Below are 25,239 nucleotides of genomic sequence, written 5' to 3'. Positions count from 1 at the left end.
CACAGAGCTCCCTCTGCACACGGCTTTGCTCCCATCAGAGCACAGGGCTGGATGTGGCCCCAAATGCCACCCCTGTTGCTGGGGCTGGGTTTGGCGCTGCAGGTGCTTGGGTTGCACCTGTGAGCATGAACACATTATTTTATTTATAAATTATTTTCTAGGTCTGCTTCACACAATTTGTAAATGCTGACATGGGTTCTCCCTCTGGGTGAGCTCCCCAGTAATGCTGTTACCAGATTGGTCTGGAGGAGCGCTGAGGAACGGCATGGAGCATCCTGGGGAAGTGGGGGCACAGCACTGGTGCAGAGCAATGTCTGCATCCCAGCACCTCTCGTGGCCAGAGTGGGGCTGACAGCACTGGTTGTAGGCGGGTGAGCCTGAACTTGCTGCCTTGCAGAGGAGAGCATGGGAACCCAGCCTGATCTGAGATTTTCAGCTTTGCTGTGGCAATGGCAGCGCATGTTTGCTCTGCAGCTGTGGAGTTGTGGTTGTGATCGCTTTTCAGTCCCCATGGTGACGGTACACAGCTCTTTCTGCAGAAGCATACGAGGCTGGTGGGGGTTGCAGGGAGTTCTTTAACATTTTAAGATGCACTTCAGCAGCAATTAGAAACAATTTTCCCCAGTGCAGCACACCAAGCTCCAACTTGCATGCGTTGCCTAGTGCCAGCAGGAAGAGCAGATCACCTCCCAGCTCTCCCTGTCCCCCATTGCAGTCCCTGGGACCCCTGCCTGCTCAGGGACCTGTGCCCTGGAGGAGGTGTAAGGATGGGTTGAGCTGGGTTCAGCACCCCTTTGCTTCCATCCCATTGTCTCACTGGAACCTGCCTGGTGCGGCCGCATTGCAGCCAAACCCGCTGTGTCTGTGGGGTGCTGCCCCAGCCAGCTCAGGCTGCATTTTGGGAATGCTGCCTCTGTGTGTCCCCATCCCGATGCACACGGGTGGCAGGCGCAGGAGAGAAATGCAGAGGAGAGTGGGGCAAAAACCCTGAATGGGGCAGAGGAAGGATCCTGGCTCCTATCCTAAGCACTGTGTTCAGCCTTTCCCAGACGACCCCAATCCTTGCCCCACTCCCAGTCCCCAACAGTGGCACCAAGTGCTCAGGCAGCCCCACAGCCTTATTGCAGCCCAGCTCCATGGCATGGAGGTTGGTCCTCCAGAACCCACCTCCCCACAGCAGGGGTCTCCGAGCACAAAGAATCTTTACAAGTCTGGAGGAAGAGCTGCAGCAAAGACTCCCAGATGGGAACAGGCATGAGGCGACCGCTCACTGTCTGAGCCGCTATGTCCAACCCCATCGCAGCTCAATAACAGAGCTAACGAGAGCCGCTGTCAACAAGTCCATAGCTCCCAACCTGCGCAGGGAAGGGCGAATGAAAGCGCCGTGCTCGAGGGACGGAGGAGGAGAAACCTGTTTCACTGACCTTGCTCCATCCCTGGCGTCCTGGCACTGCTGCGGCCGTGTCGAGGTGCGGGGCTGCGGGTGCGGGCAGCTCCGATGCCCTTAGGGGTGGCACTGGGGGCAGCAGGGCCGCATGGCCGGCGGTCGGGGATTTGAGGATGCGGGGCCACGAGGCGAGAGGGCGAGACCCCGATGGGCCGATGCTGCGCCTCGGCTGTGCCTTCGCCTGCCTGGGAGCCTCGCTCCACCCCTCAGCTGCTAATAAAGCCTCCGCCACACCGGTCCCTCCTTTGGCACTGACTCACCGGCTGACCCAGCCCAATCCCTTACCTGCCCTGCACCTCCATTTTCTGACCTACAAACCAGGGCTGATCCCCACCACTCTTACATAAGGGAGTCGGACACAAACCACACAGTGCTTTGCATCCCACGAGAGACCATCAGAAGGCCCGGGGGACGACAGCAGATGCCCAGCAGCAATGCCCTGAGCTCAGTCACTCATGCTAACACACGCATGGATCCTGAGCATGTGCTCCATGCATCCTGCACAGCCTCTTAGCGTGCAGTGAACTGGCTGCCCACTGGAGCTCCAGGCAAAGATCTGAACGGGGGTTTTCCGTATTGTTCATGGCTGGGAAGAGGAAGCGAGAGGATGGGTGCTGTTCTTGGCACTGCGTCCTACCCAATGCAGAACGCCTTTGCCCTCTGCCCCAGCACCCCTTAACCCATCTGTGTGGGTCTGGAAAACATGCAGGGGCTCAGGGTTTCCATGCTTGAGGAAGATTCCAGTTCAGTATCCCCATACCAAAATTTCTTAAATTAAAAATAGAAAAGAAATTTAATACTGAATTAAGGCATCCTTTCTTTTTCTTTTCTGCTTTCAGAAGACACCAGGGATGGCTGCTGTGTGTGTGCCCTGAGAGGGAGGACACCTTTCTCCTGTCCCAGTCTCATGCGCACCCCATGGAGGTGCATTTAGGGATCCTTAGGGTGTGGGACTGTGAGTGCCGGGCCCTGGGAGCTGCCATGGTGCCGGCGCAGGCAGGAGGCAGGAGCTGACCGGATGCCTTCTGATGTAAGAGGCTACACAGTGTAGGCAGAATATTGGCAGCAGCACCAGCGTGTGTGTGACTGCTGCTCTGGGACAGAGCCTGTGAGGGCTGAGCAGCCCCTGGGGCTCAGTCATACCCAGAGCCATCCCCAGAGGGACGCGTGGGATGACCAAAGAGTGGCTTTGGTGGGAGGTGTGGTGCTGCCCATGTCCCCAAGAGCCACTCCTGGGAGTAGCAGGTGTGGGGGACAGCAGGGTCCCGGCTGGGGGCTGGAGGCTCTGCTTTGAGCAAGGGGATGAGTGATGGCACAGAAGCATGAGCACAAGGCTGGGATGTGGCCCTGAGCCCCGCTCACAGCTCCAGGAAGGCATCCACACCTTGGCAAGCGGTCATCGCCTCCTGGCATGCAGGCAATAGATCAGCCCCAAGTATTCGAGGCAGGCAGCCCAGGGCATTACTCACCCAGCCCACGGCTTCACTTGGCTCCCTGGGCAGGAGCACGATGGGCTCAGTCTGCCTCGTCCTGGCCAGGACCAGTGCCATGACTGGGGACGTGTCCCCAGCGCAGACTGGTTTCACCCGTGTGTGACGTGGGTGCTGCGGGTGCCTCTGGGGAGGCTTTGGGCTGCTGGGGAGTGAGTGGGTCCTGGATCTGAGGGCTGAATGAAGGCACCATTTTAACCTTCCCCTGAATTACTGAGAATGGAGCAACACAGCATGAAGTGGGGGCACTGACAGTCTGGCGTCTGGGAGAAACAGAGGTCATGGGGATGGTGTTTGCAATAATGTGCAGCATTTGTCCTTCTGGATTTTATGGAAGCAGTTTTCTCATAATTTGAAGCTGATGGATAGATCCTGGGTGACACACTTGGCTTCCCTGGGGTGGTCCACGGCTCAGGAAAGCCACAGCTCCCTGAGCAGCCTGAGTCCTACATATTCACTTCCCATCACCTCCACAGTGTTCAGCGTCACCCCTTTTTCCAACAGAACTCACCCCTTAGTCACTGCCCTCGCAGCAAATCGCCCTGCTTCCCAAGGACATCACCTACGCCGTGCCGGAAGGCGATATTGTGCTGAGGGCCGGGGGCGGGCCGCGGGGCCGTTCCCAGAACTGCCGCTATCGGTAAAGCCCCTATCAGCTCCGTGCCGGACCCGTGTCCAGCTCCAGCTGGCTGCAGCCCAGCAGGGCCGCGGCCGTGCCTCAGCTCCGTGCTTACCGGCAGACGCGGTGTGCGGGGCGGCGCTGTGCCGATGTCCCCGTGTGAGCCGCAGTGCTTCGGGGCAGTGCCAGCCCGGTGACGCTCGCCCCGCCGGCACTGTGGGAGGTCGGGCTTATCTGCACCGCTTGGCTCATTGTTGATTGTTCTTTCTCCCATTCAGGAAGAAAGGAGCAAAAATTATCTGATGATTTTTTTCCCTGCTATTCAGTTCTCTCTTTCCACCGTCCAGCTGCCCCAGCGTTCGGGCTTGGTTCAGGGCCGAGCCTTCAAGCCCTTTCGCATACAGGTTCCTGCAGCCCCTTTCCCCCTGCGCCCTCCAGCTGGAAGACTCTCAAAATCCAAGGGTGAAGACCATTCAAGCCTGCTGCATTGCCGTGCTCCCATGGCATCGTATTGGCTGCGCTGTTGAGGTTGGTGTGGAGGTTGCGGTCCCCAGGGCTGGCATGGCAGCCAGCAATACCTGCTCCCGCCACCCACAGTGTAGCCCTAACCTGGTTTCTATTCTGAGCCCTGTTTCTTTTTCTGGGCCTCCTCCCTCTTTTGCTTTGCCCCACTTGGCCCTCCTGCAGCCAAGTGCTTGAGCATGGCAGCTGCAGCTGACCCCAATCCCAGCCGGCTCTGGATGAAGCCAGTGGTATAATCCAGCGACAGTGCTGCCTGGGTCAGAGTGGCTCCCAGTTCCTCAGGCTGGGATTAGCACACAGCAACTTGCATTGGCCTGCAACAGCTCTAGGGGGAAAGCTAGAGAACTGAGGCTAGGGAGAATGAGTGGCTTTGCAGCCCTAGTTGCAAAATCTAGCAGTTCTGTGTTCATGTATTCCTAGGAGCTACAAAACATGGGAGCTGGGATGTCTCCTTCATCCTGCACAGGGCTGGGCCTGCAGCCGAGGCTGCCCCACAGCTTCCTGCAGGCTCTGCCAGATGTTCCTGCGGAGTGCTGGGACCCAGAGCACCACTGCTCCAAAGCTGTCATTAGAATTGTCCCTGTTTTTCCAAGCTAACTGGTTGTATGGGTCTGGTCGTGCTGATGAAATCCCTGCCAGCCCGTGTGTGAGTTATCCCTATGGCTGGCAAAGTGCATCTGAGCACCCACATTAAACACAGCCAGCTCTGGTGGGCTGTCCCTGCCCCAAAATCTGGGCTGCTCCATGAAAAAGTGGGCTGGGAGCAGCTCAGCCCAATTCTCCCTTTTGCTGAGATGGACAAGTCTTGTAGGCTGTTGGCTGCATGCATCCCTGGGGCTGCCAGCAGGCAGAGCAGGGAGTTGACAGCAGCCCTCTCCCCCGCCCTGTTACCTCTACCGTTGCCTTTCTTTGGTGGCCGAAAGATGGAATTAAGGTACTGGCATGCGAGACCTGCCGAGACTGGGACACATTCTTGGAGCCTGGTGTGATCTGGGCAGCCCTTTGGCTCCCACCCAAATTTCCAGCCTGAAGGAATGACACAACGCCTTGGCTTTCCACCCCGGCCGGGCAGCTCGCTCCCTTCCAGGGACGGCCTCCGGGGCAAGATTACATCATGGCTGTGCATGCCCTTGCTTCCCCTCTGCCGGGTGGCACCTGGCTATGGCACCGGGCACTGCGTGCAGCTGAGGGTGGCACCAATCTGTGGCCGAGCACCGGTGCCCATCCCAGGTACAGAGACAACACCAAGCGGCTTCTTGTCCGACTGATAGCTGCACGTGTGGGCTGCTCCAGGAGAGCTGGGGGTGTCCCTGTAATGGGTGGGGAGATGTTCATGTTGCAGTTATTTCTGGTTTCGGTGAGAGTTCTGTGTGGCGTCTCATGATCCCATCCAGAGCAGAGATGGAGTCAAAGCAGAGATTCCGGTCAGGCCTTGGCTTATCTCTGTGTTATTGAGACTCAGCAAACACAGCGGTGCGGCCAGGAACTGCTGGGGACAAAGGCAGTGGGTGCCAGGCAGGACGCTGTTCTACGCCGTGTCCCTTCTGGTCTGTTGTGGCCTTGAGAAATAGCCTTGTAGGGTGGCACCAGGCTGTCCACAATGGCGGTGCTGGCTGTGCCATCCCAGACTCAAGAGTGCATCATATTTGGGTGCGTCCATCTGACACTTGGAGCTCTGTCCTGCAGGGTCTGCCTTGCCCGTGTCCCTCTGTTCCAGCAGGCTGGACATGCCCCTTGTTCCTAGACACAGCTGGCAGCCTCTGCAGTATGGAGTGGGAAAAGTGTCGTGTGGGCGGCTGTGTGCCATGCAGTGCCCGTGGGGAGATGTGTGTGGCATCCCATTAGCCTGGGGACTGGGAGAGTCAGGGCCGGGTAGTGCTGTGTTTGCATGAAAACTAGGCTTAGATTTGGGGATCTGCAGCACAGATGTCTCTCTGGTGTTGCCAAATGAGTGGTCGCCTCCCCATGATTCGCCCCAAATCTCTGCAACCAAATGGAGCTGGGGGGGCGGACCCAGGTTTCCCCCTTTTTATGGACGCAGCCGTGAGCTGGGCAGCACGGCTTCGTGGAGCGGGACGGATCCTGCCCTGAGCCCTGTGTTGGGTAACACCTTGCCATGCGATGACACCGGGGACCGAGGGGTGGGGGCAAGCAGTTTCGGTCGGGGCAACAGCAGAGGCACCCAAACTAATGATCACCTGCACCCTGAGCTGCTAAGTGGAGGAAGTCTGTGATTAGTTGACACCTCCAGCCAGGCTTTTGAAATTAAGCCGGCATGGAGCAGGGGGTGGATGACAGCTGCTTTATTCACAGCTGATATATAAAACGGAAAACACGGTCTGGGAATGGCATCAGGATGGTCTGGGAATGGCATCAGGATGGCCCAGGTAAGGCACCACGGCGTTTTGGTAACGGTGGCCGCAGGGGCAGGTGGTGAATGCACATCGAGTCCCTGGGAGCCATCTGGGCTGGGAAGGGACGAAGGGTTTGGGCGATTTCCACCAAACTGGTCCAATAACCGATTGTTTCACACCCAGCTCACGATTCCACTCCGCTTTGTCCCCGCTGTGTTGGGTTTTGTTCTCGCCACTGTCCCCACGCTGGATCTGAGGGACACGGGGACCACGACGGTGACAGCACGCGGCCACTTCCAGACGGCAGAGCGCCGACAGGAATCCTCCCACCGCTGCAGCGCCCGCGAGCGCCTCGTGTCGGCAGGCAGCTCGGCTGCCCGGGGTGGCGGCGGTTTGTTGGAGCGGAGCGCGCTGCCTCGGCGCGTCCTGGCGGCGCTGGGAGCACGAGGGCGAGTGAGCGACCCGGGCCAACCCTTCCCAGTGCTTTCCACCAAAGGAACACGGGTGTCCTCTGGGACAAGGGCGGCTGTGGAGCAGCCACAGATGCTCTCGCGGTACGGGGTGGCAGCCTCGCTCTCCTTTCTGGGGCCGCCTGCAGCCGAGTTTTGGCAAAATGACCGGCTGTGCAGACGTACAGTGGAGCTGTGACTCCCTCTGGTGCCTGCGCAGACACTTCTCAAGCAGCTTCAAGGATGTTTCTTCACACCGAGGGTGGAAGATTCGGGGTGCCCAGAGGGTGTTCGCAGCTCTGCTCCCCCAGCAGCCCTGTACAGAGCTGGGGGGGCACGGAGTGGGTCTGGGGGGGCCTGAGGTGAAGCTGAGCGCTGCCTGCAGGTGGAGCTCCGTGCCCCAGGCCGGGTCTCGGGGGGAGGTTTGGAAGTGAGATGGTGAACCCCGGAGTGGCTGCTCCTTGAGGACCAGGAGCAGCTCCCAGACAAATGATGGTGCATAGTCTCTGCCTGTTGGGAAGGGGATAATGGCAATTGACCCCTCGTTAAGCTGATTGCCCACATGTATTCAGCTTCGAAGCAGGGAGGAAACCCCATCCAAAGCCAGGTGTTAAATAAGGGAAGGACTGCAGGGAAAGCTGAGCTGTACTAATGGGGTAAGTGGAATAGAGATGAAGAATTTTGTCCCTCGGCGCAGCAATTGCTGCAGTTTTTGCTACAAACTCACTGCTCAGGCTGTGAAAGCCCCGTTTGGCTGAAGAAGGCTCTGCCCTGTGTGCTCGAGGGACCCTGTGCTGGTGATGTGCTGTCTGAGGTCAGTGGCAGCTTGCAGCTCGTTACTTCACAGCCGGGGATTACGCTGATCTCTGCTGTCCTGCTGTGTGCTGGAGGATTTGTGACTCTTTGCTGTGTTGTTTTATGGTTTGTTTGTTTTATTTTTTTCCTGCAAAATTGGAGGTGTTTGTTTCTGTGGTGGGAATGGGGGCATGTTATCCTTTGCTTTCATCCCTAAAATCTTGTTGGGGTCAGTGAGGCTGTGTGGCTTGGACGTACGTAGTGAAAGCAAGATGTAAACCAGGGTTCAGAAGTTCATTTTGAACATAAATCTTTACAGGGCAGTGAGGAAGCAGATATAGGCCTGCAAACTCCAAGTCCTGAACTGGAAATCCCCCTTTGTTGAGGTCAGACGCTGTCCTGGCTCCTGGGAAGGGGGGGAGGGAGAGCAGCTAAAGGAGCTGTGCCATTCAGGTGAGCTGCTCATCTCCCTCCTGAGCTGGGGAGCCCCATGCATACCTGGGGTCATTCATTAACTTGTTGGTGCCAATCAGTGCTGGTGCCCAGCAAATCCTTGCCGCAAACAGTCCGACCTCACCTGCCACCTCTCATTGCTCCTGGACCTGATGGTGATCCCCACCTCCAACATTGCCACAGGATCCGTGCTGCCCCATCCTGCAACTATGCGATGGTTCGCTGTGCTGCAGCTCACCTCTCGCCCTCTGGCATTGAGAGCAGCTTCTCACTGTGCTGCCACCGTCCTCTGGCGGTGACACCACGAGTGGGATGAACTCCTGTTCTGTTCCTCCGGTGATGAAGGCGTTGCTCAGTTGCCCACGGAGGCTTGCTGGGTCTCCGGATGCTGAGTTTCATTTAGTGACTCTGGAAACTCCTTCACAAAGTGAGCAGAGAGCACACTGCAGAGCTGCTAGATCTTCTCTCTCAGATTTTCCCTTTTGCAGCATGTGATTCTATTTTATTTATTTTTAATTATTCCATGTGTGACACGAATCCCCTGGAGCTCAGAACGTGGTGCAGTGCTGGGTGAGGCTCACCTCCCTGTGGGTCACTGCAGGGGTCGGCTGAGCCCAGAGCCCATCCCAGTTTGGGGCCATGGCAGCACAGCATCGGGTGCAGCAAAGCAGGTGTCGGTGCTGTGGGGTCTGGGGGGAGCAACGCCTTCTTGTTGAGACGGTGCAGCTTTTGGTGAGGAGAAATAAAGAATAAATTCCAGTGCTCCGAAGACGAAGTGATGGTTGATAGCCCTTCTCCATAGGGCTCAGGGGTCTGTGCACGTGTCCCAGAAGCTTTCAGTCCCTGTGATTTCTGGGAGACAGTGATGGAAGGGAGGAAGTTCTTACAAAACCCTTGGAAACAGCACGGAAAGGAGGGGGCTCCCGTGGGTGTCGGTGCCGCAGTAGAGGCACAGCCGTGCGGTTCGTTTCCTCCTCCGCAGCTCGCTGTTCCCCGGTTTTCTCCCATCTCCCCGCGATGGGCTCCGGAGGAAAGGAAGCCCTATCCCCTGTCCCAGATGCTCTGCCTGGGTTTTCTGGTGCTGTTGCTGGCTTTCGGCTCCTTTCTCTTCAGCATCCCCTCGCGCCTCTCCGTCACTTTCCCACCTTTATCCCGGCCCTCCCCGAAATGGGCAGCGCGGATTCCTGCGGTTGCTCATCTGCATTCAGCCTCCTCCCCGGCCGGCCCCGCTCCTCCCTCCCGCACCTCCGCGGCGTCGGGAAGAGCTGCGTGCGGGGCCGGCGCTGCGCCTCCGCGCCCTCCTCGGCTTCGGGGTTACGCGATCGTTATCGCTATTTTTTCCTTCCTCGCCCTTCCCCCTGTCCTTCAGCCGGCGCGGCGGAGCCTTGCGGCAGCGCTGGGGACTGAGGGACGCGGGGGACGAGGCCACCGCCGGGGCAGCGGGGCTCTGCGCTGAGCGTCGCTGCTGTGCGCCGGCCGCGCTCGGCGGGGAGATGCCTCTGGAGGATGGTGGTGCGGCCAGGCGGAGCGGGCGGCATCCCTGCGGCGTCACCGGCTGCGAGGGGACGCGGGACGCCCCGCACCGGGCCGAGCCGGCTCCCCGTGTCAGCGAGACGGAGGAGATGGTGGAGGATGAGGAGCTGTGGCCGGAGCGGGATGATGGAGATGTGACCTCTGGACGGGGAGAAGAGGCGTGCGGGGCCCTGCAGCGGGCGGGGAGTGGGGAAGCGCTGATGGCCGAGCTCTCAGAGAGAGTGCAGGAGGTGGTGCGGAGCAGCGGCTGGTGGGAGAGGCACGGCGTGGACATCTGCATCCTCAGCTGCAGTCTCCTAGCGCTGCCAGCAGGTAAGAATCCCCCTCTCCAATAGGGGTCCCGCTGCTTTCTCGCTGCTTTCACATTGGTGATGCTGAGAGCAAGGGAGTTTGTTTGTGTTGGAAGCCTATTAGCAGCCTGTCAAGCTGTAACAAAACTGCAGTAAACCCTTTACCCGGTGCTGGGGCATCCTGACCTCGCTGGAGACCTGCGCTGTGTAACAAAGGGGAACTGGGGTGGGAAGGAGCTGTGCTTGCCCAGCAGCTGGGCAGGGAAACCCGCGGGGTTTGGGTGTGAATGCCCTGAGCAACGGCGGGTGAGGGGGAGCTGGGCTGGGCTCACGGGGCTGATTCTGCTTTTGAACACCTGGGACTACTGAAATAATCACAGAACTGCCTTTGTCCCCAGAAATATCCTGTCCTAGATGAGTCTGTAAATCTGTGTAGGCACAAAACTGCCAGCAAGTCTGTCCAACATATAGAGCGCCGTGGTTTTCACAGTGGGTTGTTCTCTCTTGCACACATCCTGGGGTTCCTCTGGTTTGCTCCTGAAGCTGGGCAGTCAGGGTGTGTAGGTTCCCTTGCTGGGATGGGAACAGCTGGGTGCCTCCCTAGCCGTGTCTGCTGCCATCGCAGCTGGGAGCTCAGCCACAAAGGGTGCTGTGCAGGGATACTGACTGGCTCAGGCAGTTCAAATACCTGTAATTATGTCTGAAAAACAAGTTTAGGGCAGCAGTCAGTTGTTTTAGTGTGGCAACACCTCTCAGTCCTGACTGTGAGCGGAGAAGTGATGACTGAGCTCCTGCCCCGGGCTTTTTCCACAGGATTTCTATGCCTGCGTTCAGCCCACACCATCCCTTTCCTGGCAGGCGTCCTCACCCTCGGCGTGGGATATCACACCCTGGCTGTGAAGGGCAGCCACCTGGCCAGCCACAATGCCCTGACCAAGTCCAGGTCCTGGGGCAAAGTGTGGGCTGTCTTCTTCATTGAGGTGAGTGTGATTTGATGGCCCCCAAAAAACCCCATCATCACCTCGCCACTGAGCACTGGGAATATTGCCCATGGAAGGGGGTGAGTGGTGGGGATGGTTTCTGCTCCGAGAAGAAATTTCTCCTAATACCCAACCTGAACTTCCCATTGTGCAACTTGAGGCCGTTACCTCTCGACCTTTCTCTCTCACCCAGTTCTGCTCAGCATTCACTGCCGAGCAGGCCAGCTACAACCACGTGAAGCTCCACCATGGCTACACCAATGTCATTGGCCTGGGGGACTCCAGCACCTGGAAGCTGCCTTTCCTGAACCGCTACGTCTATTTGTTCATCGCGCCGCTCGCCGTGCCCATCATAACCCCCCTGGTTGCACTAGGTGTGTGCCTTGGGCTGGGATGCTGGGCATGCTGAGCTCACTCACACCTCTCCTTTCTGCTGATGCTCAGAAATGCTTTGATCAAGCACTGAAAGCTCTGACAAAAGCTCTCCTGAGCTTAAAGTGCCCCAGATTTGTTTCCCTTTAATTTGGGTATCTGGGCATAGCAAGGTTTGGGTGGGTGGGTCAGTGGTGTTCGATGTGTGCACAGGGGTGGGATGGGCACAAGGAGCAGACAGAGCAGTGACTTGGAAGAAATAACAGTGCCGAGAACTGACTGAGGGAGAAGAGCCCAGGAACTACTGACAGACTATTGGAGCACTGCCCCTGGGCAAAGCTGGAAGTGAAGGCAGCCACTGGGCACTGGAGATGAGTGTGCATCCAAATGTCATAGCTCGAGTGTCCCATCACCTCCCTTAATGCTGGGATGGGGTCCTGCCATGGGGACACCTCCAACCCCCAAAACAAGCGTTATCGTACGGTCATGAGGTTGGAAAACATCACTGAGACCATGAAGTCCAACCCCAATCCATGCCTGCTGAGCCACATCACTAAGTTTGGGAGAAAGGGAGACAAAGAGCGGATGGGCCACCACCATGTTCCAGTTCTTTCTCTCCCTGGCACAGACTTGCTGAGGAACGTGGAGATGAGGGCTGCTCTCCGCACTGTCTGCCTCATGTCGCTGGGGCTGTGCTGCCATTACTGCCTGCTGCGCCACGTCTCGGGCTTCCAGTCGCCGTGGTCTGCCCTGCTCTGCATGCTGCTCACCCGCTCTCTCCTGGCCCACCCCTACATCCACGTCAACATATTCCAGGTGGGAATGAAGCTCTAAGAGGTCCCAGTGGTGCTGGGCATCTGCCTGACCTTGCAGACTGTCATCAGCTCAGGTTGAGCAATCCTGGCTGTAATCTCCATTGTGCTGATGTAATGGGAGCACTGCAGGGGGAAAGGGGAAAGCCAGGGTGGTGGAGCAGGAAAGGCTGGGTGATGTCTCTCTGTGGCCCGTGGAGCTGGGGTGTTGGTCTGTTTTGCATATGGAGATGCAAATGGAGATGCAGCTCCTGGGCTGGAGAGAGGAGCCTGGCACAACAGCTTGGGGTTCTGCAGGGGCACAGGGCCTGAGGGTGGTAGACAGGTAGACACACAGGGCCTGCGTGTGCTGTGGGCTCACGGATAGGAGGGTGGAACGACCCAGTGTGCCTCTCCTGCAGCACATCGGCCTCCCCATGTTTGCAGCCGATCGGAAGCCCAAGCGCATTCAGCAGATGAGTCTGGGTGTGCTCAACCTGCCCCGCAATGCACTGCTCGACTGGTGCTTTGGCCACTCGCTCATCAGCTGCCATGTGGAGCACCACCTCTTCCCCAGCCTGTCTGACAACATGTGTCTCAAGGTGAGTCAGTCCCTGCCTCAGCGTGGTGTAGGGGTCCTCCTGCCTCTCCACGTGGGATGCATCTCAAGTACCGTGCAAACTGTTATGATTTCACCTGGGGTCCGTGCCGGGCTCCAATGGTTTTGGTTGTGCCCATCCTTGTTGCCTCAAGGGATGCATTGAAAATTTGGAATGCTGTCCTTGGCAGGAGGAGATTCAAAGGCTGGGATCTCCATCCCATAACACCTTATTTTCAATATCATTTATGGATGAGAATGAAGCTATTGTGAGGAGGCTGCAGTGAGGCAGTTCATGTCACACTGGGGTGGGTAGGAGCGGCCCCTCGTACCTCCCGCCCCCATCACACAGGCACGAGTGGGAGCATGTGGGGCCAACCCTCATGAAAAGCCTCGTTAAGGAATCCTAATTCTACAAAGGCACGTGCCAGGGGAACTCCCTGAATTGCTGCCATTGGATACCACCTTCCTCTTAATTTTCACAGCAAAGCTGTTGCAGCTGATGTGCCCTCCTGCATCCCACTGGGGATGGCTGCCTCCTCTGGGCAGGGCCGTGCTCTGGCCCAGCCTGCAAATGCAGAAAGTCCCTTTGTCTCCACAGATCAAACCTGTGGTGTCGCAGTACCTGAAGGAGAAGCGTCTGCCCTACAATGAGGACACCTATGGCTCCAGGCTCCAGCTCTTCCTGCAGAAGTATGAGGAGCTGATGGTCCATGCACCGCCCATCACAGAGCTGGTGGGCATCCAGTGAGCTGGGGCCGACTGGCTGCAGGAAACATTCCTCCCGGTGCCCTGGTGCTGAGCAGGGGGTCATGCCCCCCTGGAGCTGCTTATGGACAGAGTTCGGTTCTACCCGCACTGCTTTCATGCTTGGGAGGGTGAAGCAAAGCCCCATCGGCTGCGTCCTCGTTGGAAGCAGCAGGTGGCAGGGCTGTGTCATCGTGTGCTGCCAGGAGTTGTGGAAAGATGTGGGGGGGCAGGGGTTGTTACTGCCACTGTGCTTTACCTGGCTGGGATGGGGGAATCTGTCTCTTCTGGGAACATGGAATTGGCAAATTCAGCCCAAGGTGTTGAAGTGGATTTTTATTTCTGCTTTTTGTCATTGGAACAATTAATGTGGGGATCCCATGAGGAGGGCTGCAGGGCAGCTGTCCAGCCTGGTGGACAGTGCTGGGGATGCTTAGCTTCTGCTTACAAAGGAGATTCCTGGCCCTGTGCTCAGCACCCCTGCTTTCTGCCCCTTTTTGTGGGTGCTGTTACTATAGGGATTGGGACAATGATGCTGAAGGTACAAATGTCCTCTGAAGCTATGGGAAGCTGCTCTTCTCCATGCAACTGTGCAAAAGGAGCATGCAATGAAGCACAGGGCCAGCTGCCTGCCGCAGCAGGAACCAATTTCCAAGATGAGAAAGCATGTGGCTTTTACAACCCTTATTAAAACTAGCTTCTAGCGGTGAAATCGGCCTTAATTGCTTTTAAAAAGCCCTTTTAGTGCTTGTCTGTGTGCCTTGGCAGCTGTACAACCCATAAGTATCTTCTGTGCCCGGTGGTGGGCCGGGCAGTGGGGCTCCTGCTGCCCTGTGCGGGGGAATGAGGAGATGAAATGGTGGCTCTCCTGCGGCTGGAGCCTCCCTGTGCTGCCGCATCCTTTGCAGGGATGTTGTGTGTGCTCTGGGTTTGGTAGCACGGTCTCTATTGCACAGGAGGATGGTTTAATAACCCGTCTCTGAGCTCTCCTTCTCCTGGACGCCTTTGCAGCTCCTCTCTCTCGAAAATAAATAAAGAAATGCTATTCAGAATGGAAACTAACCGCGCTTCCCGCCCCGCCCGGGGTACCGTGGAGGCTTTACCCATAGAGAGGGCCGGCCAGAACGGCGCCGAGACCTCCCTTCCCTCCCTTCCTCTCTATGCCCCTTCCGGCCAGCCGCACACCTCCATTGGCTGTCCGCGCCGCGGGGGCGGGTTTATGCTAAGTACCGCCTCGGCATTGGTCGGCGGGGAGGCGGCAGTCGGGATGGGACCGGGCGGCGCGTGCTGGAGGGGCGGCTGGGCCGGTGAGGGGCGCAGGGCGGTGGGAAGCGGGGCTGCGGCATCGGGCTGCGGGGCGCCGGGAGCGCGGTGGAGGAGCCCGGGGAGCCACGTGCCTCGGTGGTCGCCGTGAGGGAGCGAGGCGGGGCGGGGCGAGGGGGCGGCTCCGAGAACGCCAAGGCCGCGGGGGGGGGGCGCGGCTGCGACCTCGGTGCGGTTCCTCGGGTGTGCGGGACCGAGGGACAGAGAACGCGGCCGCGGGCTGCACTCCGCTGCACTCCGCCACCGGCGAGGCGATCGATGGCGGCTCCCGCCCGCGCGGGTGCGTGCTGCGGGGTGGGGTGGGGAGCCGCGGGTCGGCCGGCCTCAGCCGCTCTGTCCCTTCTCCCCGCAGGACTCCGGCGCTGGCTGTCCTCGCGTGCCCCGGCCCCGAGGATCTGCGTGGTGGGCAGCGGCCCCGCGGGGTTTTACACGGCTCAGCACATCCTGAAGGTAGCGGGGCCGGGGCTGGGGCCGACGGAGGGGTCTGGGAGCTCCGGGGATGTGGGAGCGGTTCTGTGGGCACTTCTCGTTACTGCGGCTCGGAGCGGCCCTGGCCCTGCGGAGTCATCCTTTCTCTGTGGGGCTGGGACGGGCTGCGCTGCCCCTGGGTCATTTGGGCCAAAATACAGCCTGGCCCTGTTGCTGTGAGTTATGACCCGGTGATGCCAAAGGATGAAATGCCTCCCTATGAGGACGGTCTGAGAAAGCTGGGTCTGTTCAGCCTGGAGAAGGGAAGGCTCTGGGGACAACCGAGAGAGGCCTTCAGTATTTAAAAGGGGGCTATAGGAGAGGAGGCAGACACCTTAGCAGGGTCTGTTGTAACAGGACAAGGGAAAACGTTTTCAAACTAAAAGAGAGGAGAATTGGTTGGATATAAGGAACAGTTTTTTACAGTAAGGGTAGTGAGGCGCTGGCACAGGCTGCACAGAGAGGTGGTGGATGCTCTTTCCCTGAAGATGCCCACAGTCAGGCTGGAGGGGGCTCTGAGCAACCTGTTCAAGCTGTAGGTGTCCCTGCTGATTGCTTTGGGGTTGGAACAGATGAACTTTAAATGTCTCTTCCAAATGAAATGATTTAAGAGTTCTATGACTCTTCTAGAATCAAATAACCAGCAGAGATCTGATTTGTCTGGAGGTGTTGCTCACCAACGCAGGTGACGTTCCCTGCCTTTCTGACTCCTTCTCCACTTGAAGTGGGGCAGAAGGGTAATCCTTTGCCCTGCAGGTGTTAGTGCTTCAGCTGATCCCTGATGGGAAATGAGACTGTAATATAAAACTGATCTGCTGGTACTGACCAGAGGTACATCAGCTTAACCCCAGCATTAAACTGCTCTGTGATGTCTGTGATATGTTTTGGAAATTAGCTGTTGCTAAGCCTCAGGGACAAATTTCAGGGCTGCCTAATCTCCAGGAAGAAGCTGACTAAAAATAAAAGATAGCAAGAGCCTTACAGCAAAACATCTGCGTGAAGCTGTGGCCCAGACCTGGAGGTGACTCAGCTCAGGGTGCCCTCAGGCTCTTGGCACATCTTAGCCAGCACAGAGGGGGCTGTGTTTGGTGCCCTTTGTCCAGCAAGGCAGCCACGAGGTCAGCATAGAGGCAGGGCTGTGGGATGAGAGTGAGGAGAGAGCCCCAGAAAAGTACTGTTACTGGCTTTACATTCTCTGTTGCGTCTTGCAGTCTGAGCTGGCAGGAGCAGGTAATGACTTGTGTGTAAAGGACCTTTTTAAGAGTCTGGAACAGATGACTTCCCTTCTCTTCACCAGTTTCTGGCTACAGGATTTTTGTGCAGCATTCCCTCTTGCCCTGCATTTCCCCCAGCAGTGGGCGAGCAGTGTGTGTCCCTCCTGAGCTGCTGGGCTTCACGAGGCCTTTCCTCATTCCTTAACCTTCACTCTCCTTTAGCACCATGACCTGGCACAAGTGGACATCTATGAGAAGCTGCCTGTTCCATTTGGGCTCGTCCGTTTTGGAGTGGCACCGGATCACCCTGAAGTGAAGGTCAGTGCTGACTTCTTCCCTTGCCCACGTGTTGGAACGTGGTGGTGAGCGCAGGCCAGGCAGCTGGCCTCATGGCTCGCTATGATCAGGGGCTGCTGTGTTGAAGTACTCCTTCAGTGTCTTCAAAGCCTTAATCTCTTTGCCCATACTGAGGCTGTGGCCTGGAGATAGACAAGAACTGGCTTCAGGGCTCTGAATACAGGGTCAGAAACACTGTCTGTGTGATGGCAAGTGCTGCTCTGAGATTGGCTCCCTGCATTGGTGGGGCTGGCCTGCAACAACAGCAAGGAGCACTGGGCTGCATCAAAAGCAGTGTGGCCAGCAGGGCGGGGAGGTGATCTTGCCCCTCTGCTCTGTGCTGGTGGGGCCTCTTCTGTGAGGTGACCTGATAGCAGCCTGCAGTATCCAAAAGAAAGCTATAGGAAAGAAGGGGACAGACTCTTAAGCAGGATATGTGGTGATAGAACAAAGGGAAATGGTTTCAAGCTCAAAAAGAGTAGATTTAGGTTGGATGTAAGGAAAAAATCTTTTATGGCGAGGCTGGTGAGGCTCTGGAACAGGCTGCACAGAGATGTGGTGGATGCCAGAGCACTTTGTGCTGATGGATGTTCATCTATCCCGCAGTGCTGCAGCAGTGGCACTGACTGCTCCTCTTGTGCTCTGCCCTAGCCTGGGTGTGCTGAGACCTTACTTGGTGTCAGTGATTGGAAAAATGTGGATCTGCTGTGGGGATGATGGAGCTGGGATGTGGGTGCATACCTGAGTGAGGAGAAGTTGAATCAAGGAGCTCTTTTAAATCAGTCATTTTCCTTTGCCTTGCAGTGAGTGAGAATTGTGTGGAGAGATAGATGTTGTATCTGAGGTGGAGGTGGTTGCAGTGGGAGGACGAGGAGAACCAGACACAGCAATATTTTGTCATGGTTACCCCATTTAATCTCAGGAGATTGTCAGACCAAAATGCATGCGTTTTTTATCTGAAAAATGGGAGGTATGGATATAAAGTATGTACATGGTTTTGGGGTAACTGTTCATTCCGCTGTCTCTGTCTGCTTGTACCAGCAGTGGCTCTGCTGATCAGCCTCAGTCACTCAGAAGAAAGGACTTGGGCTGCTTCCTCCCTTGGTGTAGTGGCTTTCAGGAAGACTTGAAACCAGTAGGGTCGGGCAGGCAGCACCCTGAGTGGAAGGGGTTGTTTGACAGGGCTCCCTTGCAAGCCTCACCTTGTGAAGGGGCGTTCTCCTACAGCAGGCTTTACTCAGGGAGGGGCTGAGGGTATTAACATGGTCCCATCTCCTCCAGGTGGGTGCAAAAAGTCGGTTTTTGTTTCCACAGGGGGAGGTGGAAACTGTGCCAAGCTGCCTCTCTGTTTGTCTGACAGTGAGTTAGTTATCTGTGAGTGCTGACGGATAAGAGCCTCAGAATAACCAAATCAAAGACAGGGAGAAACGTTTCAAGGCCGAGAGGAATGGGGGCAGCGTCCTCCTGTGAGTGTGGACCTTGGACCAGCTGTGGTCTGAACATAATGTCGCTTGTTTGATCTGTTTGATCTTGGCAGAATGTGATCAACACGTTCACGCAGACTGCGCGTTCGGAGCGCTGTGCCTACTATGGCAATGTCACCGTGGGCAGGGACGTCACGGTGGGAGAGCTGCAGCAGGCGTACCATGCCGTGGTGCTGGTGAGTGAGGAGGGCGGCCGCGGGGTGTCCGGCAGAGCAATTGCCAGAAGGGCAGACTGGTGTTCCAGTGCTGAACCCTGCACGCGCCGGCTTTTCTGTGTCTGTGTTCCTAGAGTTACGGTGCTGAAGACAACCGGGTTTTGGGGATCCCAGGGGAAAACCTGTGTGGAGTTTACTCAGCCCGAGCCTTTGTGGGCTGGTACAACGGACTGCCTGAGAACCGGGGTGTGAGTACGGCCGTTTGTTTCCCTGCCTTTCCTTCCCGTGCTGTATCTGAACGCTGACATCCAGCTCCAGATTAAATCCTGGAAGGCCTGCCATTGCAAAAGATTAGCAAGAGCCACGTCAAATCCTTCTTAGATGGTAGAAATGTGAACAATTTGCACATCAGTGAGAGCATATTAACTGGCTCTGTAGGTTGGCAGTGTATTTTGGCCAGGACCCGCACAAGGGAATTTGGGTGGTAGGCATGGGTCCAGGGGGATGGATGTCATAGAGGCCTGGTGAGTTTGCTCATGGAAGGGCCTTTTGCTCCCTGCAGCTGAAGCCTGACCTAAGCTGTGAAACAGCGCTGATCCTGGGCCATGGCAACGTGGCTCTGGATGTCGCCCGCATCCTCCTTTCTCCACTGGATTTCCTCAGGGTGAGTTGGGGTGCCATGAAGGTGGGGAGTGGCCAAGAGATCTCTGCTGGGTGGGTGCTGGACTTCTCTGGTTTCAGCCAACTCTGAGGAGAGAGAGAGAGAGCTGTTTCTGCTGAGAATATACTTCCTGAGCCCTATTTGCCTTTGGGCTCTTTCACCAGGGAAAGCTGTTACCCCACAATCCATAAGGTATGAACAAAAGTATGGAGCCATTCTAGTGCCTAAAAAGTTGAGCTTTATTTCTTACAAGAATTAAAGGAGGAGCTCCTCGCTCTTTTCTGCCACCAAACCTTAGGCTTCTTCTGTTTGCTTCTTTTCCTGCTGTTGCTGTGGGCAGCAGCCAGGCTCCCGATGGCAGCACTGGAGACTCTGGTTGCTGTGTGCTGGTCCAAGCCAGTGGGCCTCTTCTGCTGCTGTGCTCCCCTACAGGCAGCTGGTGTGCTTTGGCTGCTGTGCACAGCTGTTGCCCCAGATGTTAGCAGCAAGGGCTCTCACTCCTGGAGAGCTGCCATGAGGTTGGTTACAGCTGTGCAGCAAGTTCCTGTATTAATGTCTAAATTAAAAAAAAAAACAAAAACAAAAAAGCCAACAATACAAATTGGAGGCTCTGGCAACGAGTAGCAGTTCTTTGTGTTTGTGCTTGGAGCTGCCTGGGTCAAGCAGGCATTGATTTAAGCAGTGTATTGTAGTGGGTTTCACTTAGGTGCCTGTATATCCTGAAATGGGAGATGACCCAACAAAACTATAAGCACTCCAAAATAAAGGTCACTGGAAGGCTTTGTTAGACCCGTGGTTAACCTGCATGTGGCGAGTGGCCGGGGGCAACCTCTTGAGGTGTTGGCTCATTGCCTCGCACGGTGTAGCCTCAGAGAGTTCAGTGATGAGGGTCTAGCTGTTCAAATAGCTTTGTGCAAAGGCAGATGAGTTGCTTTCCATCCTTGTCCAGGCTCTGTACGTACGGCCTGCTTTTCTGCTGATTTTTTTCACCTTCAGAGGCTGTGCCTTCCTCTTGCTCCCTCCAGATCTGACCTCATCCCACTCTCCTGTGTATGTCTTTGTCCTGCAGAAGACAGACATCACTGAGTGCTCCTTGGCAGCTCTAGCCTGCAGCAAGGTGAAGCGCGTGTGGTTGGCTGGGAGAAGGGGGCCTCTCCAAGTTGCTTTCACTATCAAGGTAAGGCTCTCTCTGGAGGGGGTGCTGGAGGGCAGTGTTCTCCTCAGAGTTGGACCCCAGGCTGCCCTTCTCCATTGGGGAGAGGCAGTCTGTCAATGGATGTGTGAGACACCCACTTCCTGCAGCCATTTGCTGGCTCCCGGTCTGGACTTGCCTAGGGCTGTTGGGTGGCATCTCTGCATCAGAGGTAACATCTCCCTGCCTGCAATTCCCAGGAGCTGCGGGAGATGATAAATCTGCCTGGTACCCAACCTGTCCTGAACCCCGCTGACTTCACAGGCCTCGAAAATGCTGTTAAAGGTGAGGAAAGTGTGTCGTGTTCCTCCAGACAGGGACTCACCTCGACAGACAAACATTCAAGAGTGTTCTGGAGGTGCTCAGAACGTGCATCAGAGAAATTCTTGTTGTGTGCATGGCATGTGAGAGGCAGGTGGTGTGGCTTGTTCTCAGAGTGATGGGAGGCCTCAGAGAGCAGGGAGCAGCCTATTTCTCTGTTTCCACAGCAGCATTGTTTCTTGGAATATAGTAGCTGTCTAAGTGATGAGGGCAGGAGGCTTGGGATGTCTGAGAGAGCCTTGCATAAGAGGTCTCAAGGCTTTTGATTTAAAAGCCTCCTGCAGAGTGAGAAAGAAAAAGCACTGAGCTCAGGGATGTCCAGAGACTTGCTCTTCTCCACAGGCTGCTGCCTCCGAGTGTCAGCAGGACAGCAGCATTACAAGCTTTGATTTGTGTGTCCCACTGGCCTCAAGCCTCAGGAGCTCTCCTGGTCACTTTGACTTCCCATTTGTCATCTCAAAGGCGCTGAACCCCCTGCTGCATGACGAACTCCAAATGGGCATTCACACATCACTGAGAACTGCCTTGATGTGGCCATGCCGTGTCCTCAGGGGCTTTGCTGACATTCCTTTCTGACCTGAAGGTCTCTCTCTTTCTCTCTCTCTCTTCTTAGATGCCCCCAGGCCCAGGAAACGACTGACTGAGCTGATGATCAAAACGGCCCTGGAGAAGCCCAGGGAGAAGGCAGCAGTCCCCCGGCAGTGGGGCTTGAAGTTCCAGCGTAGCCCCCAGGAGGTGCTGCCCACCGCCGATGGGACGCGGGTGAGGGGCGTCCGCATGGCCCTGACCCGCTTGGAGGTACGGCTGCAGGGTCCTCCTGGGTGCCAGACTGGCTGTAGCAGAGCTGGGGATGGAGCAGTACATCCCCGTAGCCCTTGGCAGCCGTTGTCTATAAGATGACTTCACAACCTCTCGCTGTTTGGAGAGGCTCATGGTGGCTGCCTTAGAAGCTGGTTCTACCACCAAGAGCCGCTCTGTTTTTAAAGCAGCTCTTTCCCATCGCTGCTGCAGAACGGCCTTTAGCAGTTTCCCTGAGGATGAAGGGTACCTGAAGTGTCTGTGTTCTTCGTCTGGTGACTGTCTTATCGTCAGCAGCCTCTTCCCTCTCTCAGGGCTTAGGTGACTCTGCCAAAGCTGTCCCCACTGGAGACGTGGAGGAGCTGGAGTGCGGGCTGGTGCTCAGCAGCATTGGCTACCGGAGCCTGCCCCTGGAGCCAGCGGTGCCTTTCGACGCCCAGCACGGCATTATCCCCAACAGCCTGGGCAGAGTGAGGGGTGTTCCAGGTCTGTACCACAGACGCCCCTGGATGTGTGTGGAGCGTGGCTGGTGTGCTGAGGGCTTTGAGTTGGGAAGCCTTGTTCACCGAGGGCACCAATACACGGCAGCTGTGCAGAAAACAGAAAATCAGCTCCTTCTGTCAGACTTAAAAACCCGTCCCAGTCCCAGCTAACATTAGAGGCGTGCAGTTTTTAGCAAACAGCTCTGAAGGACATGTGTTTTTTTTTGTTTTATTAGGCCTTGGAGTCTTGTTACTGAAGCCGTACAGCCCATTTGGCTGCTTGGTGCTAGTCTGGAGGTGCACAAGTTCCTGTGACAGCACTGTCAGAGCACTGTACTCTGTCCCCAAAGCAGGGGTGCATCGTGCTGCTGTCTGCAGCTTGATGTGACATCCAGAGCTGGGACAGGGCAAGAACCTGCATCCACGAGGGTCCGTGGTCCCATGCCAGACTGAGCCTGGCTGCTGTGTGTGCCCATGCAGGTCTGTACTGCAGTGGGTGGGTGAAGAGAGGACCTGTGGGAGTGATCATCACCACCATGAATGACAGCTTTGACACTGCCCAGTCTGTGCTGGAGGATCTCCAAGGGGGTGTGCTGGATGTGACCGTCTCCAGAGAAGGTTTTGGGGCTGTGGGTAGCATCCTGCGTAGTCGAGGTGAGTGTGTGTCAGCCTCTAGCAGCTAGCATGAAGTGTGGCGGAGACAGATCCTGGATCTGGGTATCCTGGGGCAGTGAGTCCAACGTGCCACCTTTGGGAGCCAAGCAGGGAAAGGGGTTGTGCTGCTATTTTGCCGTTCTGAAGTGCGGGGAGAGCAGGGCTTGGATTCTCAGAAAGTCAGTGTCGTTGCTATGGTTAATGACCACTTTCTGGGAAAGGCCATTAAAAGCAGCATGGGCCATGGACACAATGTCACTGTCAGTGGTGTAGACAGTGAGTTGTTGCTCTTGAATGGTTTTCCTAGCAATCCTTCCAGGCAAATTGGGGAAAAGATTAAAATGCCTGAGAGAGTCATTTACTGCTGCAGTGTTTAAAGGCATTCAATTAAAGTGTGTGTTTGCCTCTTAACTGTCTGAGGCTTAACAGTAACTGGAAGTGTTTTCTAAGTGTTTTGTCCCCTACGGTGATGCTGTGCTCACTGGTGTTATGGCTTGCAAAGGTCTGACTAATCAGATTTGACTGGAACCCGCATCTCTCTCCTCCTGGTGCTTGGAATTATTATTCGTGTGCGATGCTAAAGTCTGACGCCGTGTTGGAAAAGGGCAGGGTTTTCATGCACGTCAGGTCCCTGCTAATGGGGAGGTGAGGCTGAACTCATTTTCACTTGGTTGATGCCTCAGTCCTGTCTCTCACCATCACCCCAGGGATCCGTCCTGTTTCCTTCTCGGACTGGGAGAAGATAGATGCTGCCGAGGTGGCGAGAGGGAAAGCTGCTGGCAAACCCCGGGAGAAGATAGTAGATCCTCAGGAGATGCTGCAGCTTATCGGCCACTGAAGCTGCAGGGATGGCCCACACAGAACTGTCAGGGGCAGCACCAGGCTGGTTGCCGACCTGGGAGCGAACGTGGCACTGGGGACCTGCTGGTAACAATGAACTCTGCCCTCCCTGAGTGAGTGACTCAGAACGGCTGGGGCTGTGGGCTGGCCCCACATCTCTGCTCCAGCTGTGGCTCCTGGGGGTGATTCGTGTTGCCTGGGTGCTTCTGGCATTGGCAGATTGGTCAGAGCAGTGAGATGTGTGCTTGGCAGGAGCCTTGGCCTCACGCTGCACCCATGGCAAGAAGCACAGAGAAACTTTCTTGTGTCTCACTGCCTCCCCTTTAAGCCTCAAGCCAAATGACTTCATTGCCTTGTCATTCATGTGTAAGCAGGCTTTTTTTTTTTTAATAAATAATAATTGTTTTAAAATAAACCTTTCCAGGAGAGACAATTTGGACCTGCCACTTGAGTCTGGCTCCTTTGTGACTGCCTTGTTCTCAGGAGCTGCCAGCCAGGTGTGTGTCTGAGGCAGCTTGTGCCAGGGACAGCCAGCTCTTCTTGTACTGTTTGCTGTCTGCCTGTAGGGAGCTCTAAACCAAACGGGCATTAATTTGCATTCTGCCTTCCACAGTTGAACCCTGACAAAGCCTGGGTTCTGGCCTGTGGGGTGAGATGGGATAACAGGTGTGTAACTGCCTTGTTTTGGATGGCAGCAGATCTGTGTGTGTTGGTACCTCCTGGAGCTGAATCGCGCAGCAGCGCCTTGCTCCCCTTCACTTTGCTCATTGTTGGTTGGGATTTTTTTGCCTGTGTGTTTTGAAGCTTATTAAATGCTTCTCTTAGCCTAAATTGACGTGGTGATGGTGTCAGGATTTAAGCCAGATTACAAGCTGCGAGCAGTAATCTCCTCTTTATCCGTGGTGCAGAGGCCAGGCCAGCACAGCCCCCCACCCGCGCCGTCCCTGGCGCTGCGGTCACCTGTGATCAGAGCTGCTCCCAGCACTGACCTGTGCAGCAGTGAGGACGGCTGTTGCTCGTGGCTGCATATAAAAACAAATGGGGCTCCATGATGGAGACGGGGTAAATCAAGCCAGGGCAGATGGCAGCGACTGTCTCAGTTCCACGCTTAGCTGCGATCTCCACATTCCCTCCTGGGGTAGAGATTTGCCCTATCCTGGTGCTCTGTGCCCGTGCCTGTCTCTGATCCCAGGCTAGGCAAGAAAGATCAGTGGCTTCTCTTTTTATCTGTATTTTTTTCCTTTGCTGTTCTATTTAAATCTTATTTGCAAGATCATTAAGAAACTCAGGAAATGTGGTACTGGGAGCTCGTACGCAAACGAGCAATAAAGCTTTTGTCGAACATCTGCTTGTGTGATGTGGCCCTCATTACGTCCCAGGGCTGATGCCGTCCTAAAGCTGAACGTTCAAGCAGGAGATTACAGCAGCTCTGGGTTCAGAGGCGAACGGGCGCTTTGGAATCGGGGCAGTGAGCGTGAAGGGCTGCGCAGAGAGCCAGAAGCAGGGTGGTGAAGGGGCTGTTGTGGCTGCCTTGAGGGTACGGGGAAGCAGCGGGCTGGCTCTTCCCTAGAGCTCTGCACGCTGCTGTGAATGTTGATGTTAAGCTGCTTTTGTAGCCGTGGCGCAGGTTGTGGTGCTTGCTCTGAGCACAGCGAGCGGCTGCTTCCAGGCAGGTGATGCTTCGGGATAAGTTTTGAGCTGTGATGACAGATTAAGGAGTGAATCTTCCATTGCTGGACCCAATGTCTTAATGCAGAAGTTGGCTGAGGGTTTGTGCAGGGCTGCTGACAGCTGTGGGACAAAGTCAGCTGGGGCACAGATGGAACCTGATGGCCGGCTGGAGGATCGTGACGATGCTGTCAATCCTAATT

General features: G+C 56.2%; 2 protein-coding genes across 2 annotated transcripts; both read left to right on the top strand.

Moving 5' to 3' along the window:
• The first annotated feature begins 9,607 nt into the window (after positions 1-9,607).
• On the top strand, positions 9,608-13,768 carry FADS6 (fatty acid desaturase 6). Its single transcript, XM_042865220.1, has 6 exons — positions 9,608-9,974; positions 10,766-10,932; positions 11,126-11,306; positions 11,933-12,120; positions 12,518-12,697; positions 13,295-13,768. Exons 1-6 carry the CDS (start codon positions 9,623-9,625, stop codon positions 13,442-13,444), a joined length of 1,218 nt encoding a protein of 405 aa, XP_042721154.1. The 5' UTR covers positions 9,608-9,622; the 3' UTR covers positions 13,445-13,768.
• A 939-nt stretch (positions 13,769-14,707) lies between these two features.
• FDXR (ferredoxin reductase) lies at positions 14,708-24,199 on the top strand. The gene is made up of 12 exons (XM_042865004.1): positions 14,708-14,747; positions 15,116-15,213; positions 16,668-16,763; positions 18,319-18,441; positions 18,555-18,668; positions 18,983-19,084; positions 20,151-20,258; positions 20,474-20,558; positions 21,208-21,392; positions 21,707-21,878; positions 22,355-22,528; positions 23,236-24,199. Exons 1-12 carry the CDS (start codon positions 14,708-14,710, stop codon positions 23,364-23,366), a joined length of 1,428 nt encoding a protein of 475 aa, XP_042720938.1. The 3' UTR covers positions 23,367-24,199.
• Positions 24,200-25,239: the final 1,040 nt, after the last annotated feature.

Source organism: Lagopus leucura, unplaced genomic scaffold, assembly GCF_019238085.1.
Source record: "Lagopus leucura isolate 7727_CA_CO unplaced genomic scaffold, USGS_WTPT01 Super-Scaffold_797, whole genome shotgun sequence".
Classification (NCBI taxonomy): Eukaryota; Metazoa; Chordata; class Aves; order Galliformes; family Phasianidae; genus Lagopus; species Lagopus leucura.
Note: the sequence above shows the minus strand (reverse complement) of the source record. Positions and strands in the feature narration are given on the sequence as shown.

Excerpts from the sequence above, each read along its gene's own strand:
- FADS6 (XM_042865220.1), top strand. The coding sequence starts at position 9,623 with ATGCCTCTGGAGGATGGTGGTGCGGCCAGGCGGAGCGGGCGGCATCCC. Across the intron at positions 10,933-11,125 it reads GGGCTGTCTTCTTCATTGAG|TTCTGCTCAGCATTCACTGC; the intron begins GTGAGTGTGATT and ends TCTCTCACCCAG. Across the intron at positions 11,307-11,932 it reads AACCCCCCTGGTTGCACTAG|ACTTGCTGAGGAACGTGGAG; the intron begins GTGTGTGCCTTG and ends TCCCTGGCACAG.
- FDXR (XM_042865004.1), top strand. The coding sequence starts at position 14,708 with ATGGGACCGGGCGGCGCGTGCTGGAGGGGCGGCTGGGCCG. Across the intron at positions 15,214-16,667 it reads CGGCTCAGCACATCCTGAAG|CACCATGACCTGGCACAAGT; the intron begins GTAGCGGGGCCG and ends ACTCTCCTTTAG. Across the intron at positions 21,393-21,706 it reads TGGCCCTGACCCGCTTGGAG|GGCTTAGGTGACTCTGCCAA; the intron begins GTACGGCTGCAG and ends TCCCTCTCTCAG.